The sequence below is a fragment of the Lissotriton helveticus genome, chromosome 6, assembly GCF_964261635.1.
Source record: "Lissotriton helveticus chromosome 6, aLisHel1.1, whole genome shotgun sequence".
In the NCBI taxonomy this organism is placed as follows: Eukaryota; Metazoa; Chordata; class Amphibia; order Caudata; family Salamandridae; genus Lissotriton; species Lissotriton helveticus.
In genome coordinates, this window is record NC_136067.1 from 46414505 (window position 1) to 46437724 (window position 23220).

The 23220-nt window shown below is 42.8% G+C and overlaps 1 protein-coding gene and 1 long non-coding RNA gene across 8 annotated transcripts in view; both read right to left on the reverse strand.

Moving 5' to 3' along the window:
* DNAH8 (dynein axonemal heavy chain 8) overlaps positions 1–23220 on the reverse strand; it is a 10041960-nt gene that overhangs the window by 2344244 nt on the left and 7674496 nt on the right. For all 7 annotated transcript variants that reach the window (XM_078647354.1, XM_078647353.1, XM_078647356.1 and 4 more), the window contains one exon: positions 3853–4068. In XM_078647354.1, the coding sequence (XP_078503480.1) occupies positions 3853–4068 (216 nt within the window). The remainder of the gene's footprint in view (positions 1–3852; positions 4069–23220) is intronic.
* On the reverse strand, positions 12378–21390 carry LOC144762204 (uncharacterized). The gene is made up of 4 exons (XR_013596066.1): positions 21314–21390; positions 20570–20728; positions 20361–20449; positions 12378–13550 (listed from the first exon to the last, which is right to left on the reverse strand). It is a non-coding gene; the product is annotated as an uncharacterized LOC144762204 (long non-coding RNA).

A 23220-nucleotide genomic window follows, 5' to 3' on the forward strand; every position in this document is an offset into this window, starting at 1 on the left:
CAGCAAACAATGAAGAAGGGTCCACACAGCAAGTGAGTACAGAGGAGTCCCCCTCCTTGACTCAATCCAGGCCCTCAGCACCTTTTGGTAGTCTGACTTGATTCTACATCCAGTCTGGGGAACTTTGAATCTTTTGCAGAAGCACTTCAGCTGGGCTTGGGTGCAGCTCTCTAGTCTCTCTTCTTCCCATTATATTTCACCTCTATCAGAGACTACAGATGCTGCCTTCTCCACATTGACTGAACCAGGCATGACTTTGTAACATTTGAGATCTCTAGCAAACACAAATCTAAAAAGTAAATGTTTGCGTTATGGTCTGCACTCACTAAGTAGTGTTCACCAATCACTGTACATGAATCACAAATGCAAGTCCAGAAGTCTCACTGCTGCCCACCAATGTTAGAATTGTGGGTCTCTAGTTGGCACAGGTAGGTACTTGTGACAAGTAGGGACCCTCTCCTCTAGTCAGGGTAAGGGGGTACACTCCCAAGAAAACCCCTGCTCACCCCCTTGGTAGCTTGGCACCAGCAGTTAGGCCTATCTCAGAGGCAGTGTGTTAAGCATTTGTGAACACATACAGTAATCAAGTGACAACACTACAAATGGACACCACATTGGTAGTATATCAAAAATAGTTCGCTTTTATATAAAGACTTAGCACAAAACCAAATAACGACAAAAATAATCCACAATACTATTAGCAATGAGTTCTCGTTAAAATGCTTAGCTTTAGAGTTCTGTGCAATTCATACTCTTTGTACGACTCTCACGGCAATGAAAATAACCCAAAGAGTCTTAACCCGCGCATTGGACGCTTCGGTCCGATGCGTTCAGGATGGGGTTCGAGTTGTACACAGTACCTTTATGTGATGCATCCGGCACGGACGGGCGTTGCAAAAAGAAGTGTTGCACGATGCGTTGTCCTCCAGGCACGGTGCGAGCTCCGGCTTGTTGATTTCGTCTGTACGAGTTGTTGAGCATAGAGCCACATTGATTGAGGCGGACGGGGCTTGATGTGGTGCGTTCAGCTTGCGTTGCGGCGTACGAGCCGTTCTGCGGGAGCTGCGTTGTTCAGTCTTTGATGCGGTACGAGGCGGTGTGATGCGGACGTGCGAAGTGTAATCCTCTCCAGGTGCGATTGGTAGACTCGAACTCAGCGGCAGTGTACGTGTCGTTCCGACCAGTATAATCTGATGCGGCGAAGCGTTGTACGTTGCGTTGTCGGACAGTCACGGTGCGCGCTATGGCTCGTTGACATCATGGGTACGAGTCGTTTGGGCACAGAGTCGCGTTGATTGAGGCGGACGGGCTTGGTACGGTGCTTGGCAGGACACGAGTCGATCGTACGAGGCGTACACAGTTCCCGGCCTCGTCAGCTACGGAAAACACCGTTTCCCACAGCTCTTCTTCAAGGCAGGTGAAGTCCACTGGTCCTGGGACTTCGTTCAGGGGCAAGCTTGCTTCCAAGCCCTTGGAGATCTTTGCACAAGTAGAAAATAAACTCTTTCAGTCTTTCTCCGCTCCCTAAACAGCAAGGCAAGCACTGCAGGCCAATCCCCCAGGTTAGGGACAGTATTCCTCTTTCAGCTTTCCCAGTTCCTTCTCCTCAGGCAGATGTTTCTTCTTGTCTAATCTGGATCTAATTTCTTGAGAGCAGGGTCCCAATATGTATACCCCTAAATCCTTTGTTAATCTGGGGTAGAGGGGCCTTTGCCCAGCCAAAACCAGTTTTTGAGCACTTTGTTGACATGACACTGACTTTTCATTCAGGGAGCAGGCTAGAGACATCAGACACTCCACAGGAGGTGGAGCCAGCATTGCGGTGGAAAGGCACAGTCCTATTCAGAGCCCAGGTGCATTCCTCCCATCCATCTGGATGTAAATCTCTCTATTCACCACCAGGCTACCTAGCCCTGCCCTCTGGAATTCCCCAGCCGTGTCACTCACAGAACCCAGACAGCAGATACACATCCTAGCAGAGGCAGGCTGAAATGATTAGGCAAGCAAATACCTACTTTCTAAAAGTGGTATTTGCAAACACAGAATAGTAAAATAACCTTTACTAAAAGATGCATTTTATTATTCTGAGTTCAGGCATACTAAACTCGTATTTCTACCATGTTCCCTGAGTCTGTTAGGATTATAGAATGTAACAATTCTAACAGCCCATTCTGGCCTATGAGAACAGGTAGACTTGCAATAGTGAAAAACGAAAATGGCTGTAATTCACTATTAGGACATGCCACACACATCAGGGCTTGTCCTACCTTATACTTACAATGCACCCTGCCCTTGGGCCTACCATAGGGGTGACTAACATGAAGGTAAGGGAAGGTTTAGGGACTGGCAAGTGGGTGCAATTGTCCAGTCAGCATGACAGTACCAGACTGCACACAAGCTCTGCAATGGCAGACCTTAGACACATTTTACAAGGTCGCTTCTGTGGGTGGCACAACCAGTGCTGCAAGACCACTAGCAGCATTTGGAGTTAAAAGCCCTGCGCACTCCTGGTGCACTGTACTAGGGTCTGACAGTAAACCAAATAAGCCAATCATGGAATCCAATCAATATAGCAATTTACACAGGGAGCACTTGCACTGTGGCACTGGATGGCAGTGGCACAGTGCTCTGAGCAGCTAACACCAGCGAAAACATATGAGGCACAGCAACAACAAGTGGAAGGTAGGCCCACGCCAAGGTGCCAGGTCTAACAAGGGTAAAGCCAATTTTGGCTCCAAATGCCAGGGCCAAAACCATCACTTCCATAATCCCACCCACCCTCGCCACACCCCTCAGAGCTATGGTCCTGGTTGCAGTTCCAGTATGGAGAAAGTTAAATCTACTGTAGTGTTTTAGGCTGCTGAGCTTTCAAGAATGGAAGCTATCAGGAGTATGGATTCAGGGGGGTATTGGGGAGTTACACCCTCCATTAAATGTACCTTCAAGTAAATAATTGGGTGCAAGTGCTCTCAGTAGGGTATAATGAGGTCTCTGTCAGATTTCACCTGCGATTTTTCCCTACACACACAGACAACAACACACCCACTCTGTCTCTCTTTCTACCCCCTCTCTGTTTTGAAGGCCTTCAATAATGTTTATTATTTTCCACAATATAGTGTTTCCTCCTACTTGGTAACCCCCAACAATCCACACTCCTCTCCCTTCCTACTGCCTTTCTTGTTGTATAATGTATTTTAACAGGATATGCCAGCGTGATTGTTGGACAAACTGAAGGTCACAGCTCCACCCGTTTTACTGACCCAGATAAGCCCATGGAAGCTATATTTGCAGTTTGAAGTACAATAATGGCTAGTGAAGTGATTCATGAATGTATTTGTCTAATGGGTGTGATACAGATATCTTAACATCTGCGGGGTGGTGTAATTTCCAAAGACCACATTTTGAAGTCACAAGACATGCACCTTCCTCTGCCTATTCTTTACATCTCTGGGGCCATCAATCTGTGACTCGATCTCCAGTCCAGCACTCTGACTCAAGGCACAAAGGCATTGACTTTGTGGGTCAATTTTCTTCAAATGAAGGTGACATGAACTGCGAAACTTTGAAAAGGGGAACGGTAAAGGAGTCTATATATGGAAAGAACATATATTAGTAAGTAATTTCTGCCTCCGGTTCTTACAAGTGCCCTAATTGGTCATGTTGCAAAAAATATATAAATATGTAAGTAATATCAGTTAAAGCCTTATTCGTGTCATGAGGCATGTCGTGGAGTGGGGCAGTGCATTATAAGTGTTAATGGCCCAATAACTTTTTGAGAGGTATAATAAAGTACCTGCATTTAAACTCTTACGAATTAAATATATTCTTCTTATAAATATAATAGAATAGTACCTTTAAAGGTAAAACCTCCTTGTTGATTCCGTAAAATGTAGCCATCGCTAAAGTCCATGACAGCAAGCCTGCTACATTACCGCTTGTTTTTTTGGCATTCTCAAAGTTGTAATCCTCCATTTGGAAATACGGCTGCAGTAATTCGACCATCTCTGCATTTATTGTATCCTTTGGAAATTGTTGGAGAGACTGCAAGAACCCAGTAGAGCTTAGAAACTAAAAAGAGAAAAAAATACATTTACAAAAGGAATGACTCCAAAAGAAAAAAAATATTTTTAGGAGCGTTTCATGCGAGAACAATGTAACTGAATTTAACATCCCCAACACTACCCATACCAATACTGAAAAACGGTAGATGGCGGAACCTTCATGGGAAATGCACCTGATCCACAGTGATCCCAATCATATTTTCCCTATTATTAGTTGGCTAGTTAGGGATTATGTGCACACTGATAGAAACACCCGCCATCACAGTGTTAGTCCTTGAACAGAACATAAAAGGTATAAACAAAAGCACAGGTGCACCATATATCGCAATGAGGAGACCATAAACGTATTCCACAGGCACAAATAGTAATGTCCAAAAGTCTTGTATTGTTGAATCCTTTATTTTTTTCAAAAGACAAGAGCGAACAGCCGACGCGTTTCGTCCCAAAGGGGACTTCTTCAGGGCTGTGTATATAAAAAAACATACAAAAACACACAGTTAAAATCAAGATCTATTGTATAGCTCAGCCGAGCAACAATAGGCTCAAAGAATTAAAATGAACATTGTATTATGTTTCAAGGCACGTACATACAATGTACTTATTGTTACATTTCATTAAACAACAAATGGTGAATACCCCAATGACAGAGCACAGAAGGACAGGTACCTTTAGTAACGATTGAAGCGAAATTATATCCTTGTATGTTTATTTCATTTACTAGCATTTGTGATATCCTCAGAACAAGTGGAAACAGATTATTTTAACAACAAATCACAATAAAAATAAAGAGAAGCCAAAAACTAATAACAATAAGGAAAAAGAAAATGTGAGGTTACTGATATGAACGGAAAAAACAAAGAATAAAAAAAAATAAAAAATAAAAAGATGAGGCTTGTCCACCTTGATGAGTTAGAATGAAAGAAACATAAAATGAAAACCTACCAAGTAAAAGGATGAGCGACTTGGCGGTGTAGAAGGCCAATGGCGAAGGCAGGGGCAGATAGGATCCCTGTTGTGACTGTTATTGTAGTATTTATTGTAGTACAAATAACCTAATTTCAAATCAGAAGAATATATAAAGACTGATAAGTTGAATATGGTTGAGAATAGTTACAACAAATAGATACAGTTCAAATTATTATCCAAAATATAATGGCAACCCTGATTAGACTCAATAAACGTCATCTTAATTACAGAGTTAACCACTCACTCTAGACAAGTATGGGTAGTCGGACCAAGAATTTTATGGATTCTGTCCTCCAATGTAGATGGCACGTACGGGCTTGACGATATGCTATAGGGGAAAAAGTTTTGGTCCGTGAGAAGCATAGTTAATCAGATGTTGCACTGTCAAAAACCTATACTTAGCGTCTCACAGTCAGATCCCATCTCTAAGTTCATAAGCCAAAATAAAGATATAGGACCCTTGAAATGGAAGAATAGATCCCTAGAAAGGGGACTTAGTGAATATATGGAAAATATTCATAAGTAAATGAACATTACCTATCAACTTAATTTTGAGATTGAGTCGCTCCTAAGTCAACTTGGGCAAGAGAAGAAAAAGAATTTCCACGGTGCACCATCCATGGGTTGTGCACCTAATATATAGACAAGGAGAAACAAGGTCATGCGTTGTAGACCCAAAATAGATCACAGTACTAAATAAATGAAAAAATGAAAAAAGGGTGGACCAAAATACCTGAATTTTAGCGATAATATCTTCTATTGTAGATAAGAATATATATTTTCAAATGTTCTCATCAATATCTTTAGGAAGAGGGGTGAATGCGCGGTGCACCATCCATAGGTTGTGCACCCTAATCTAGAATGAGGAAAATTGAAAGTCATTTAATATATACCTAAACAGGGTCCCAACACTGAGTAAGCATGTTGATGGTAAATGCGTTTACCTGTTCTTGAGGCTACTGTCTTAAATGATTGATGTTAATATATCTTGAACAGATTTTCTTTAATATTCCGCCTAAAACTGAAAAAGCGAAAAGTATCAATGTAAAAGGTGAGAACAATTTGAACATATATCCCTTTTATGTCAGTGATTTTAGTTTAATGGCAAGCCCCAATAAAGCAGGAAGGACGGGGTGGAGATAAAACTCTACTTATAATCATAAGAGAGCGCCCACAAATTGGCTACGTACAATAGTTATACAGTAAAAAACTGTGACTCAAGAGTGAGAAAACAGAAGAGAATAGTCAATTATAAATCATATAATATATGGCATATCCTCCATGTGCCTGAGTAGAATCCCCAAAGTACAAATTAAAAAAAGGGATCGAGAGAAAGAGAGGTGGAGACCTTCCAGGATGCCTTCTCTAAGGAGCAGAACGGAAAGATGACACCCCATTATAATAACCTTTTAAATAGAAATGCATCCGAGTGATGCAGACTAACTGCCAAAATGTCTTCGAACTTACCCCAAGCGAAGCAAAATTTCAGCGTCCAATATGGAAAGCCCGGTAGCTACGACCCACAGTACGTATAGAACCTGTTGGCAAAGAGCCTTAGAAGTACACCCATATTTATACCCCACTTAATTGCTTAAGTTGAAACACCTGGACATAAACATATCTCAGAAGCACTAGGGAGTCCGGGGTTACGTGGTTGCCATCTTGGAGAGGTATATATAAAATAAAGCCGACCCGATATATGAGATTCGGGAAGTCATATAGACATAAAATATATAATGGTAATAATATGTTAAAGAGGAGAGTAAAAGAGAGTCAGAAAGTAAACTATCTTTTATTCATAAATATTATTATGCTAGCGAAGGCATTTAACAAAGCCAAATTACGATGGCGGCCATATTGGAATGGTAAATTTATACGAGGAGCGATGTAAAGGGCAAGATAACGGGCAGCATCCTATTAAGAATAAAGGTATCTCAAAATTAAAAGATAATATATGTGAAACTTAAACAATATCTAAAAAATTATAGAAAAAAGGAAGAACCCCTTAAATTATGATGAAAAAGTGCGAGGGAAGGTGAAAATAAAAATAAAATACAGAGAAAGATTTGTGATTGTCATTATGTCTAACCAGTTCCACTTGTCATCTTATATGATTCAGACAAAGTTCACATCTGATTAAAATGATCCAAGTTGTCCTTAAGCAGGACAATTGCAATAAAGGATATACATATCTTAGGTTGGTCACAGTTTTTCACATTTAAGCAAGAGAATCAGTTTGTTAGAAATAGGTGTAGAGGCAAAAGGGGAGGGGGAAGGACATGAGAACACATCCTAAGTGGTCATGAGAAACAGATCATGTCTTCCTAATTTAGAGAGTAAGAGGATAGGTGTGGGACATATGAATTATGTACATATTTTGAATGAGGAGCACACAATTATTACATTGTTACTTAATAAGCATTTCTGAGATAATATATACAGTACCATCCATGTGTATATACAATCGTGTACAGTGCAACAAGTGTATATGAGCCAGTATTGATAAATGATGATCATGTTACAAAACAGGGAAATCGAGCAAACTTGATGAGTACCAAAACCCTCAATAAGCAATGTAAGGGAGCCTATGACCAGCCCTGAAGAAGTCCCCTTTGGGACGAAACGCGTCAACTACCCATACCAATATACAACAGTATTTTCTCTAGAAACTTTAAAAAAACATATTGCTATCTTATTGGGCTGCAAGGTTTGAAAAAGCTGACAGAAAATCCAGTGGCTGCTCGCACAGATAAGAGTGGTGAACAGTGGGACGGGGCAGGGTGGGGGTGGTGGAAGTCGACAGATGACGGAATAAGTAATATTAAATAAATAAATTAAACCACTTACTTTGCGCATGTGCATCGCTGATGCACCGAGGCACAAAGTGGCGATCCGGAAAGAGCAAAGTAAGTGGTTTTATTTATTTATGTATTTAATATTACTTGTCCTGTCATCTGTGGATTTCCACCACACCGCCCCGTCTTGCCCCGCTCCACGCTCTTACCTGTGCGAGCCTCTACTGAGAAAATCCAAATATCTTTCACTTCCACAACATGGAGTAGGGCCCCTTTCCTGAACAGGCTGCCTAAGAAGAGATAATCTGCAACTTCAAAGAAAAGAATTAGGAAAAAGAGTCAGAAATAAATTTGGCATTGCAGGTGGTGGCCCTAAAAGATGTAAACAACATATAGCTCAGTAGATACTTTTTAACAAAGGCCTCGAATTTTAGTTGTAATTTTAGCCTATGTATGCAAAAATCAAATAATATCCATGAATATGTTATGATCACAGCAAGGTAAATTCTAGGGGTGGGCATAACTTGCATAATTCAGTGTATTGCACCAGGAAATACCTAAATACATCTGCATGATAAAGTAGCTACTCAAGGGAAATCCAGGAAAGAATATTCCATGAAAAGCCAAGCATAGGAACAACTAAAAAGTGTGATTATTTGAAGTCAATGTGGTCTTCTTATGGTCCCTGATTTGGTTTGTTCTTGTCACTGATGAAAGGCCCATAATTGGGGTACAGTTTTATCAAGAGGAATGGGGGAACTCAGGGTGGTAAGCATTTTGGGGATCCTTGTATATTCTGGAACTTTTCCTCAGAGATATGTGAGGAAAATGCATGATTTTAGACAAAGTTTATTATTTGCAGAGCATCCTGGGCAATAAACCATGCCTGGATCCATGATTGCCACACTTCCATGAATTGGTCTGCGTCTCTACGTTTCAGAATTGCACACAATCTTTGGTTTCCCTCATTGATGGGTCACCCAGAGCCCGAATAGTGTGGCCATTTACCATGGCAAATAAGAGGAAATTGGAAATTACCTATACTCTGCCAGTCCATACGTCATAACTACACTGAAAATAATACCCATTTTCTCTTGTTTGCCATGGGAATGGGGACTCTCTAGGCCCCAGGGAGGCAGAAAATGTATGGGTTGGGACTAAGCCAGATGTCTGTGGGGCCAGCCACTCCATATGTTTTCCTTACAAAAATATCCATGGTGTCTAATAGGCTTTCTGTGCCCACCGCTTGGAGTGGCAGAAAAATAGTGGGACCTTTTAAAGGTGGAGATCAGGCCATGTCTTAGTGGGCCTCTCCACCACTTGCTCTTCCCTCTTGTCTGATGAGCTTTCTGTCCCTAATGACAACAGAATAATCTACCACCCCCCAAGGGGATCAGAAATACTGCTTGGCCCAATCTGGGGTGCATGGTCTGATGGCTGGGTAGGCCACACCCCACCCTTCATTTTGTTTGTACTATTTGCCCTGGTGTCTAGTGCGCTTTAACCTTGTTTACTGTGATGTCAATGCCCTGCATGTCACTGTAAAATCAAAAGAAACTTGATACATGAGAGTAGCTTTTCCCACATGTTCCGAATTTGTTTTTAAAGATCAAGGGGCATTTCAACAAGCGACAGCGATATTTATCGTTGACCGCTTTTAGCGTGACAAATCCTAACGCTGTCTATCGCCGGATTCTATCGCCCGGTCAGCGCACTATTAACTCCTTGGGCGCGGCCGCGATTCAGCGCCTGTGCGGCACTTTTATTGAGTGGGCGGGTTCATGACGGCCCCCAGCCGTCATCAGCATGGAAGGGGTTAACAAGGCGCATCGCCGAGGCGATAGAAATCCCGGCAATAGAGGCGATAAGCGGCAAAATCACTGGAATTCCCGCGATAGGAAACAGCGTTAGGGAAAATATTGTAAATAGAGAGATGTGGACTCAGGATAATAATCCACCTCCCATCATAGATATGGCATAGTAGGGAAAAAAGCAGGTGTAAGAAACCAGCGAAAACCTGGTTAGCGCTACTTTTTATGTCGCTAGTCAGGTTAGCGATACCCTTGTTAATGCAGAGAAGCTGTGTTAGCGATGATTTTCACAGTATTTCAGAAGGGCACGTCTACCTCGCATCTCATTAGTGATGCGAGGTGAGGCACAAAAGAAATGGGCGAAGAAGCATGGATTCACGCGTTAGTCTGTCCTTGCTAATAGGGCGTTAAAATTATCGCCACTTTTCAACCGAAAATGGACACTAAAGCGGCGATAATTTTAACTCCGGGCCTTGTTGATATGCTCACAAATTACTTACCTTCGGTAATGCCTTATCTGATAGAGAAATTATCTAGCCGCAGATTCCTTACCTTTGAATTTCCCAGGCCTCAGTCTGGATGCCAAAGAATTTTCTTTAAACAATATCCTTGTGCACCGTAGGTGGCATTGGTCTACTCCGCGTGACATAAGTAACTTTCTACAACTTTCCACACCAGGAGCGCAAAACCATGTAATGCACTGACAGTTGCGTGTTTCTGAACAAAAGTGAATAACCCTGACCCTAAAAACCTGCCCGCAATGCTTGGAGGATAGATGGGCGGTAAGGAATCTGTGGCAAGATCATGTCTCTACCGATAAGGCTTTACTGAAGGTAAGTAACTTGTCCATCGGATAGAGGGATCTAGCTGCAGATTCCTTGCCTCTGAATAGATACCCATGCAGTACCATCTCCGGAGGAGGCACTGTAGACAACGTAGACCAGAAAGTCCTGCAGGACAGAGCAGCCAAAAAGGCTGTCCATGTGATCTTAACCGCACAGGCAGCAGTGCTTAGTGAACGTGTGCAGGGATGCCCACGTTGCTGGTTCACAAATGTCAAGGATACCATAACGCAATGTCATAGTAGCAGCCTTAGCTCTGGCAGAATGAGCCCTTACACCTTCGGAGACTGCTTTTTGGCCAGAGCATACTAGATTTTGATGTAAATGACATCCCATTGAGAGATCATCCTTTTCTGAACCGCGCAACCCTTCTTCACTCCCACATACCCCACAAGGAGTTGGTCATCCACCGGGAACTCTTTTGTGGGGTCAAGGAAGAATGACATTGCTCTTTTTGGGTCCGGACAGCGGAGTCACTCTTCTTCTTTAGAGGGATGAGGGGGAGCATAGAAAGTGGGCAGGGTGACAGATTGCTGTCACCACTTTTGGTAAGAAAGAGGCCAAACACCCACATGCATCATTGTTCCATTTTGCGATTCCTTAATTGCGAAAATTAAGGAATCGCAATTAAGGAATTGCAAAATGCAATTCATTAAGAAATTTGCAAAAAAATGCAATTTCTTAAAATTCCTTAATTGTGATTCTCTAATTGAGAATCGCAATTAAGGAATTTCTACACATTCATTCCTATGGGCCTAGAGGCCCATAGGAATGAATGGGAGGGCATTCTCAATTTGCAATTCATCATTGTGAATTCGCAAATTGAGAATGCAATTTCAAGGGTGCAGGGGTGTCGAAAAGACACCCTGTTGCACCCCTGAGATTTGCTTTTGGATACATCTTACACACACACATGCCCCAAGGGCACGTGTGTGTGTAACATGTAACAAAGAAAAATGCATTTAAAAGCATTTTTCTAGATTTTCGCAAATTACCATGAAGGTCAACTTTATGGTAATGTGCATTTCTAATTTCCAAATTCGCAATTTCTAAAAGTATGATGAATTGCATTTAAGGAATCTCAAATTGAGATTCCTTAAATGCATTCACAATTGAAGAAATCGCAATTGTGCAATTTCTCAAATTGCGAATTTCTGAAAAAGGTTGATGCATCCCAAATCAGGAAATTGCATTCGCAAGCGGCCGAAAAATGCGATTCGCACCGTTTGCGAATGCAATTTACCTTGATGCCTGTGGGCACTAGTGTGAAGCACAAACTTATCAGAGAAGATGGTCAGGTAAGGAGGCTTTGATGACTGAGCTTGCAATTAGCTACCCCCTCCTGGCAGATGTTATTGTCACTAAAAATGCTGTTTGATGGTGAGCAGCTGGAGGGGGCAGTTGTGCAAATGTTCAAACAGAGCACACATCAGGAAGGTGAGGGCCAAATTAAGGTCCCACTGAGGCATGATGAAAGGGGCAGGTGGAAACATATGTACAAGCCCCTTGAGAAATCTATTTACAATAGGGGACTCATTTAAATAAAGAGGGTTGGTCTGGCAACCTCAAAAAGAAAGACAGGGCTATAAGGTACCCTTTGAGAGTGCTATTTATGTGTAGGATGGAAGTGCACTCCCTGTTTCTATTGTTTTATCAAACATCTGCTATGCTAGTAACTAATGTAATCTATTGGTGCGTCACTACTGCACGTGCAGAATATCCGAAAATCTAACAGGTCCAAAGTCCTGAATGTGGTGAGAATTGTCCACAACAAACTCTGAGAGTTCTAAACCGTTCTAAATAGACATCTTAAATTCTTTATACTTATGTAATGACTTAAATACCCTCATAAGGTCATGAAATTGTAATACAATTGTTTTTATTTATCATAATATACTTGCTGATCATACAAATAATATAAAACAAGCCATACAGTGAACACCTTTCACATGAAAATAATATGAATTCATATGAAACATTAACCAACATTTTTTTCAGTACACATAAGTAACGACGTGAAATTTCAGTCTTTACAAAGAAGCTTTTGTCTTCCTGTTAACTTCAAGCCCGATGCATTTCGGGACTCTGCGGTCCCTTCCTCAGGGGCGTGTCTGTAACCAAACAAATTCATCAATTGCAAAATTGTATACATGTTTACACGCCGATATCTGTGCGCCAAACAATATGCCATTGTCTTCATGATCATGCACTGGTATTGTGCAAACATTCCCAAACAAGAAGAACAAAAGAAGGAGAGAAGAAAGACTCAAAGAAAAAGGTAAGAAAAATGGGTGCTCCATGCAAATAATCTGTGTGTTTGTGATCATTAGCAATAAAGTTGTAGGTTGTCTGGATGTTCGGAAATCAAGCCAAATCATCCAAGTACCGAGTGTCAGAATAGTGAAAGAAGGGAAGGAAAACTGCAAAAAATAAATCATCACCTAGATGAGAGTGCATGGCATGAAAAAGAAGCATATACTAAGAAGGGGGACCCCTGGCAGGATGCAGGCAGGTAAGGCAGGGGAAAATGACAACAACCAACAACAAGGAATTACCTGCCCAAAAATTTCAAGAAGGCCCTTGAGAAGCGTCCTGACACTGGTAAACATGCACCGGAGCGGACCAATCCAAATATCAAAATCATCAAACTGTTAGAACTTTTCAGTCAAAGTAGAAGAACATTTTTTATTTATTTTCATATTAGCAGAAAACGTTTCATCCAATTTTTTGCACAATAAATATAATACAAAAGCAATATTCAATAAGCAATTAATACACAAACCATGTCCCACACATCACATTCAAATGTCACAGTCATGCTATCACACATACCAAAACTCATCATCATTCAACCAACATAACACATACACATCACATCAACAGGTGCATCAGAATGGAGAAACTGCCACATGATGGTCGGATGACAGATTTGCAATGGTCATCCAGGGGGTAGGGGTAGGAACAATCCGGCTACCCACAACAGTTACAGCGCCAATGCACGTTTCAGTGTCTAGCCCCAGCCGGGGCTACACCTTCTTCAGGGCGAAGATGGACAAATGGTGTGGGACATAACACCTAAAATCATGAAAGAACATATAAGGCAACACATACATTCATTGGCAAATATATATTTTTGGGACATCAAAGTTTATTTATTAAATAAGGTGCTCGTATAGCTGCAAGGTCAGCTCCGGTGAGAGAACAGTCATTCAAATACGTCGAGAACACAATATAAATATAACAAATGGAATGAAAACAAGTTACTTACCTGTAACTACAGTTATCCAGTATTGGTATCTTTCATAGATTCACATGCATGAATCATTCCCCGTCGCCAAGGCGGGAGTCCCACGGTAAAAATATATATACAAAAGCAATGCCTTAGTAAGAAATTGTAGTAGGCTAAGAAGAAAAGAGGCCTAGAAGGCCCAAAACCTAGTAGCCTATCTACATCATTATATGAAAACAACAAAAAAATATTTCCAAACCAATCAGCTGCCAGCACCCTCTAGAACCTTCCCAGCAGAGGAAGTTCTCCTCAGATTTTCTTAGCACAAGTTGGAAGCCAGGATCCCAAATAAAGAACTGTCTCTCTGGGGAGGAGGGTGGGTGCATGTGAATCTATGCCAATTCGGGATAATTGTAGTTACAGGTAAGTTACTTGTTTTCTTATCCAGTATTGGGGTAACTTTCTTAGATTCACATGCCTGAATCAGAATAGCAAGCAGTAAGCCAAATAGTGTAGTTTGCGGACGGTGGGAGATAGAGTGTATATACTCTCAAACACATCCCGGAAGGCTAGCATAATAATAAGGTATACAAAACTCTTTAAAATAAATTCTGTATGTAAATTAACCATACCTTTGCAATAATAGACATCAATTAATTTCTGTTAACATAATAGACATATATCTATCTCTCTCTCTCTCTCTCTCTATATATATATATATATATACAAATGCAGTATCAAAGACAATATAATTCTAACCTTAATGAATAAAATGTTGAAGAACAGCCTGTCCCACAGCTGCATCATCCTGCGACGCAGATTGTAGGCAGTAGCAATTCGTGAATGTGTGGGCATTTTTCCATGTCGCAGCACGACAGATGTTTTCTACTGTAACACCAATAAACAGTGCCATAGAAGTCGCTATAGTCTTGGTGGAATGTGCTTTGACTTTTCTCTGTAAGGGTGTGTTGCCTTTATCATGACAAAATTGAATACCAGAAGCAATCCATCTAGCTATGGTTGCCTTCGTTACAGCATGTCCCAGTGTGGCTTGACCATGGGTGACAAATAATTGATTGGATCGCCTGATTTCCTTAGTTTTCTGCAAGTAAAATTTAAGACAACGCTTGACGTGGAGAGAGTGTAAAGCTCTTTCCGCCGGCGTGACTGGGTCCGGAAAGAAGGTTTGGAGCTTTACAGGCTGATTTAGATGAAATTGAGACGGTACTTTCGGGATGAATTTGGGATTTGTACGTAGAATCACGGAATCCCTAGTGTAATGCAAAAATGGTTCTGAAATGGTGAAGGCTTGAATTTCACTAACCCTTCGGGCTGAAGTAAGAGCTAATAAAATTGCTACTTTCCAGGTTAAGAATTTGAGCTCAGCTTTGTGAATTGGTACAAATTGTCTTCTCATTAACTGAGACAAAACAGTTTATTTCCCACTCCGGAGGTGGCGGACGTTTCAGGGGAAACACTCGAAAAAGTCCTTTTAAAAATTGTTTGATAAGTGATGAATAGCTAAGTGAAGGTTTGTTAGAGCTCTTCCAGAATCTGGAAATTGCAGCGAGGTGAACCTTGATAGAGGAGAACACAAACTCCGCTTTGGCCAGAGATAGCAAATAGGGAAGGATATCCTTCGCTGGAGCTTGGATTGGATAAATATAATTTGCCTCACACCAATGACAAAATCGTTTCCACTTAAAGCGATATGTCCTGACTGTACTCTGGGCACGAGATTTAGATAGAATTTCATGACAATCCTGAGATATTTTCAGATCTTTAAATTCTAAGAAGTCAGGAGCCATGCATGCAAGTGCAGCGACTGTGGATCCGGGTGTAGTATTTGACCCTTTTCCCTTGACAACATTGGAGTGTTGGAATTCTACGATGCTCCTGTGATAACAGGAGTAGCTCTTGAAACCAGTATTGTCTTGGCCAGCGGGGTGCGATCAGGATGAGACCACAACGCTCCATCTTCATCTTTTGAAGCACTTTCGGTATCAATGGTATTGGGGTAAAAGCGTACGCATAAATGCCTGACCATCGCATGGACAGGGCATTCCCTCTTGACCCTCGTTGAGGGAATCTTCTGGCAACATATAGGCATTTGCTATTCTCGCTTGTCGCAAACAGATCTAGCGTTGGTCTGCCCCAAATGTGAAAGATCTTTTCCAATTGTCTCTGTTCCAGCTCCCACTTGTGACATCCTGACAGAGATCTGCTGAGGGTGGCGGCCAAGGTGTTCTGAAGCGCCTTGACATGTTCTGCTCTTAGGGTTATACTGTGTGCTGTAACCCATTCCCATAGTTCATGAGCTTCCTGCGATAGGGATAGTGACATCGTTCCTCCTTGATTGTTGATGTAATACATACTGGTCGTATTGTCGGTAAATACCAGCACTAAGGAGCCCGTAATCCTCCGGATGAACGCCTGCAGAGAGAGAAAAATGACTCACAGTTCCAGACTGTTGATGTGTTTTTGTTGGTATTTTTGGGACAATCTTCCCTGAATCTGCAAGTCCTGAAGATGACCTCCCCAGTCCTCCATGGATGCGTCCGTTGTTAGAACAAATTCTAGGGAAGTTATCAAGAAAGTGAGGCCCGGGCCCAGGTTTGTCCTTTGAGACCACCAATGGAGCGCGTGAATCATGCGCAATGTCACCTTGATGGAGTCGTCGACTGATCCTATGGCTTGTTGCCATTGCAGGTGCAATTCTTCTTGCAGAGGTCTCATTCTGAGTCGTGCCAAAGGAATCAGGTGTATTGCAGACGAGCACATCCCCAGAAGAGAGGCAAATGTCCGGACAGAAACTGACCTTCTTTTTGAGATCGACCTTGCTAGGGTTTGCAGCCTCAGTTGGCGATCTTCTGATAAGAATGCTTTGCAATGTATGGTGCCCAGTCTTTCTCCCAGAAAGTGTATCACCTGGAGAGGTTGCAATTGTGATTCGTCCCAAGCATGAAAAGAGATTTAGGCATGTTGAAACAGCCTCTTCCGTTATTCTTTCCGAAGGACCTTTGAGCAACCAGTCGTCGAGGTAAGGAAACACTTATATTCCTTGAGATCTCAGGGCTGCAGAAACTGGTGCTAGGCATTTCGTGATGATCCTTGGTGCTGATTTCAGTCCGAACGGGAGCACCTTGAACTGAAAGTGGACGCCAGCCACTGTGAATCGTAGGTATTTGCGATGTTTGGGATCGAAAGGGATATGGAAGTATGTATCTTCCAAGTCCAGAGAAACTATAAAATCTCATTTATTGAGACAACTTAAAACTTGGGCAAGAGTCACCATTCGAAGACTCTGTTTCTTCAGAAACTTGTTTAGGTTTCGGAGATGGAGAATTGGGCGCCACTCGCCTGATTTTTTCTTCATGAGGAAGGAGCGAGAGTAGAACCCTTTCCCTTTCTGCGACAAAGGAACTTTTTCTATCGCATTCTTGTGGAGCATATTTGCGGCTTATTTGAAGAGTAAGTGAAAATGAGGGGGAGAGGGACCCTTGGGCAGGGTCATAGGTGATTTCTTGGTGAATTCCAATGTGTGACCCTTGAGTACTAGGTCTAGGACCCACTGATCTTATGTGATCTGTCGCCACTGCTGAAAGAAGGCCGAGATCTTTGCGCCCACAGGGAGGGAGGTAGGACTGACTGGAATCCTGCTGGACTCATTGTTTCCTGTTGGAATCGCGGCCTTGGTTGTTTGACCGTCTTCGTCTGCCCTGACAAGAGAAACCACCAGAAGCAGATTGCATGTATGATGTTGGATAGTAAGGCTGTTTGTATTGCGACTGATACTGCTTGTTCTGCTGATTGTGATAGCCTCCTCTGGATGTAAAGCCACGGCCTCTGGCTCCTCGGAAAGATCCCCGTTTGTACTGGAGAGCAGCCAATGACTTTGCAGTATCTGTATCAGTTTTGATAGCCAACAAGGCTTCATCTATGTGCTTCCCAAATAATGAATCACCGTCATAGGCCATATCCAGGATTTTGGTTTGCACCTCTGGCCTAAAAGATGTTGCTTTAAGCCATCCTTGGCGTCTAATGACCGCAGCCCCTGAAAGCTGCCTGAAGTTGATATTGGCGATGTCTAGAGCACAATCAATAATTTCGGACGCGGCTCGTTCACCTTCCAATGCAATTTTTCTTGCCTCTTGTCGACGATCTTCCGGGGTAAGGTCTATGAATTCCCCCAAATCCGACCACATCTTGCGGTCATACCTTCCCAAAAGTGCCAGGGAATTTGCTGCTTTAATGGAGGATGCAGCATTCGTGGAAAACTTATTTCCTATGAGATCCAATCTTCTCCCATCTTTATCAGGCGGAGTTGAAATTGGTGTGGCTGGATTCTTTGATCTCTGCTGGGCGGCTGGAGATATGACTGAATCCGGACGTGGATGACCTATAAGGCAAGAAGGAGTATCCGGAGAAGCTCAGTATTTCTTCTCAATCGGCGGAAGAACCGCAGGTATGGAGGCAGGTGTTTTCATTATTTTTAGACCTTCATTCCAAATGTAGTCTATAATAGGGATCGCCCTGGTCATTTTCCTATAATCCTCTTTAAAATCATGCAAGAAGCAGTCAGACTGCTAAATAGTGACTGGCAACTGGAATCCAGTCGCATCCCGCTGCATGAGGTTGTGGAAGCCCCCAATATCCTCAGGAGGAGAATCTGATGGCTGAGGAATAGGTGGAGAGGGCATGGGAATAATGTAATCATCCCAAGGATCTCCATCGCCCGTGTTGTCGGGTAATTCACCCTCTTCGACACCTTCCTTGTCCGAGGATGAAGTATCATGGTGCTCTTGCGGTGTTGATCCAGAGGGTTGTCTTGATGAATTAGGAACTTCCACCTGAGGTAGCGATACTGCTATTTCTGCAGGTGCGGGAGGTAAAACAGTAACAGCTGGTTCTGAGGGAAACCTTTGTGGATAATCAGCCAATATGGCTTGTAGGTCTTGTACCAAAGAAGGAGGAAGATGACCGGTCTCCTCTTGATGTGAAACCCTTCTGGGATGTTTCTGATAAGGAGTAGTGAGATTTTCCTGGTAAAAATGTTCCTGGAAATCTTTTTCGTCCTCATCATCTTGGCATTTTATTTGTAGTTCTGAGGGATGGCGAGCTATGCCGAAAGGTCCCTCTTCATCCTCCTCATCGGAATCATCATCCTCCACATATGTCTCCAGAATATGCGATGGTAGCGATGGAGAGATGTTGCTGTAGTCTTGTCTGTGGTAGGTCTTTAGTTGGAAGTGAGTATAAGAAATAGGCGTAGCCTGCGACACTGGAGGAATAGCTGCTGCCCAACTCTTCGTCGACTGACTTTTCGTCGTCGACGTGCTCTTTGTCGTCGATGTGATAATCTTAGTTGATGATGTCGTCGCCGACGGTGTCGTAGTCGAATGTGTCGTCGTCGATGGGCTCTTCGACGTCGAGGGAACTGTCGTCGACGAGCTCGACGTTGATGTTGTCGTCGACGGAGGCTTTGAGGAGGAACTTTTCGTCGACGAGTCCTTCACCACAGAAAATTTCTTTGAGGTAGATATTTTTGAAGACACAATAGGTGACAAAATAGCCATAGTGGAGACCGTACATGTAGACAGAGGAGCAGCAGACGTCACAGATACCATATGAGAAGACACCAGAGTAAGAGTTTTGATCTGGGTTTTACTCACGGTTTTGGAGGTTGAAGGCCTTCTGGAGAGTTCTGAGGACAGAGACAAAGCTGATCCAGAGGGAGGAATGGGAGACCTCCTTGTCTGGTCAGAAGCTTCATGAGAAGCCTTGTGGTGCTTTCTTCCATCAGAAGAGGAGCTGTCATGGGATCTAGCCCTCTTGTTGGATGTTGAGGCTCTGTCACCCTCCTCAGCCGAAGAGGATTTCAGCCATAAAAGCAACCTTGCTTCCCTGTCTCTGATGGTTTTAGCAGGGAAGGTTCGGCATATTCTACAATCCTTAACTAAATGGTTAGGATATAGACAGTAGATGCAGTCCTTGTGCTGATCATCTACATGGACCCTCTTCTTGTCACAGGTCCTGCAGGCTCTAAAGAGAGCTTTCTTGTCAGACATCTTGAAGAAACTGAGTAGGCACTCAGGGAGACTCCCTTCCACACGACGTGCGGTAAAAATCTGAGGAGAACTGCCTCTGCTGGGAAGGTTCTAGAGGGTGCTGGCAGCTGATTGGTTAGAACTATTTTTTAGTTCTTTTCATACAATGATATAGATAGGCTACTAAGTTTTGGGCCTTCTAGGCATCTTTTCTTCTTAGCCTACTACAGTTTCTTACTAAGGCACTGCTTTTCTACATACATTTTTACCATGGGACTCCAGACTCGGCGACGGGGAATGATTCAGGCATATGAATCTATGAAAGATACCCCAATACTGGATAAAGAGTGCATCACCATAATTAGAGAATAGGTGAAGATAAGCTAAGCCCATGCAGCCTCTGGGTAGTGGTCAGGGGCAGAAGTAGTTTCAGGGACCCATACCGACAGGTCATAGATGGATACAGGAAGAAAGTTAAAAAGAAAAGATAAGAACTATATGATAAAGAAAAGCCCAGTGCCAATTATAAACAAAGGAAAGAAAGTGCGTTCCACATAATCCACCCCAGCATGCAGGGGAAGAATACATATTGATCTATGTCCTACATACCTGATGCTCAGACGAAAAAGACAAAGGCTGATTATTTCTAGACATAATTCAACCTCAGAACTAGGTAGATAAAACTCCAGAACAGGGATCTATGAAGCAAGTAAACAGATGTATACTATCACCATAAGGGTAGAAAGCAGACATGATAGAATATCCCTTACATGGATGCAACGCACACATTACTCAACGTGGACAAGTGGGAAACCTACCTAGCAAAGTCCGGGTCAACCCTTCTCAAGAAATTTTGCACATCCTTCCGCAAGCCAGATGGCAGATGTAAGGGATGCCTCTCCTGGTAAAGCAGTTCACACAACGCTGGCTGGAATTCAGCCTTATTATTGGTCACCGTGGTATGTAGAGTAGAATATCTATACAAACACACAAATAAATAGATGACGGAGATGAAAGTATCAGGCAGCAAAAGAAGTCTGGCTGCCCGCTGGGACAAGGGTATAGAGCCCGAGGGGATCCCCAGTCAACAGTCATCACGAAATAAAGCGAAGATACCCCCGGCTACCGGCAAATTAACATACAGGGAGACACAGGGAGCGTATACTATATTCATAAAGAAGACCTCCCTGCTCTGAAGGCGCGCTCTGCTAATCACTGCCACTCTGCGTGAAAAGAGTGACAAAGATGCGACTGCATGCTCGTCGGTGAATAGTAATCACCCGACCTTGCAGAGCGGATGGTCGGGAAAACCGTGGGGTTGAAATGCATCCTCGGCCCAAGAGGGGGACCTCCCCGTCCTTTAGTTAGTACCTGCTAGATACATGCCTCACGGTAGGCAAAACGATGCGGGGCAACATGGCGGGAATAGATCAAGGAGTCAGGGAGCGGGGGCGTCTAATGTCACCACGTCCTATACCCGTTAATAGGGGAGCTCAATTTAGGAAACGCAGCACACTGCCCTCTATCAAAGCGTGGGTCCCCACAGAACACCTCCTACCTACCTCAATATAGGAATGGAGTGCCAACAAACAGGACATTTCCTCACGGCTACAACGAGGTCGACCTTTCCGAGTTAGATAACATCCGGTGGAGGAAGAGTATTTTCAAAGGTTCACGTGCCCTCACAGGCCAATGGGAAGCTGCACCCATTCGCAGGACCATAATAGAAAGCGGACTGCTTAAGAGCCTAGGCTATCCATATTCCACCGGCGGCCATCTTGAGGTACAGGGTAACAACATAAATACCATGGGGAACATGTTAGGGTGCAGGTCGTCAGAGGAAATATTGGTGCCCCTCCAAAGAAGCCCATCATTGTCACAATGGGAGAGCTTCAAAAATGATAAAATTGCGATCAAAGCACAAAACACTATTTTTCATGTAAACCGATGGGCGGGTGAGACTGGTAATGTGAAGTCACTGGAAAAATGAAAAAACGTGAAATCGCCCTCCTGTAAATGAATGCAGTGAACAACAAGTGGATTAGTCGCTGCTCAATCGCTAATGTGCTAAAACCAATTCAGGTCAAAGCTCACCTCCTAGTTACACTGAATGGCCCCGAGATTTCTCATGGTCCAGGATAAATGGTCAAAGAATAGAAACTTTGCTGTGTAATCAAAGGAACCCGTGGGTGTAAGTGTAAATGCTTGTGAACATGTGTAGGGTTGAAAGCTTGCTCAAACAGTGAGGTGCAGTAGGGCACTCACCTGATATTGTAAACTTAATGGTAAGTATGTGGTGTCATGTTCAAAGCACAAGAATCTGCACAAAGAAGGCAAGAATCCTAAAATTAGACCAAAAGTGGCCTGTCAATAACTCACGTAATGGTATAATGCTGACTCGAAAGAAGAAACTGAGTTATAGGGTGCGCTTACCGGTGACCGGGAAAGTTCTCATGCATACAAAACTGTTCCAACTGCTTGGTACGTTGTGACCTTGCTTAAGCGTGAACATGAGCGTTTAGATAATAGACACAGAAAGCGGACTGTGGCAAAAATCATGGAAAAATTGGGAATGAGTAGTCACTATGTTGTGTGGTAACTCTTCGGATTATACAGGAGTGGTGAAAAAACACGAAGTCAGAGACTTTTTTAAAAAAGTCATGAAAATGTGAAAAGGCGAGAAAAATCGATATATGATGAGCATGTATGTGTGATCCCTAAAGATAGGGTCACACAATACCGATGCCTATTGCTGCTGTCAATGGCTTAGACTAGAATTGTGTGCAGTAGAAAAGATCATGGGTAGTTTATAAAATGAACAGGACATAGACCTGGATCAGGGCGCGATCTGTTGGGAACTGGTACTTGTATAGTCTCAGTGGTGTTGAGATTGTGTCAAAAATGGAACAGGAAAAGTAGAAAAGGAATCAAGATAGGAAAGTAAAGGGAAATAACCTCCACATATTGCGGGATAAGCAAATGTAGCCCGTGCAAAAATATTTAATATTCATGATACTGAATAAGTAACAAAGGGGTTCATAGAAAACAACTCATGTCTACCCTGTCATTTAACCCAATAGGGAATAGAGTATCTAGATAATGTATCCAGAAAACTTTGTGTTGCCGTAGTTTCTTACTATTGTCAACACCCTCAATCAATTTAACTGCTTCAACAATCTGACATCTTAACTGAGATATAGTGTGTTTCATCTCTTGCCAGTGAACTGATACACTGGAGATATTGTTGTGGGTGCATATGGTGCTTTTATGTTCCGTCAGTCTAAGTTTGAGCTTCAGTTCTGTCGTGTCTACGTAGGCCTTTCCGGAGGGACTTTTCATGCGGTAGACGACGTTAGTCGTATTGCAGTCTGAGGAATGTCTCAATTTTATATTCTTGTCTGAAATTGGATTTGTCAGTATGTCTCCCAAGACTATATTATTGCAATGGATGCTGTTTAAACATTTAGAC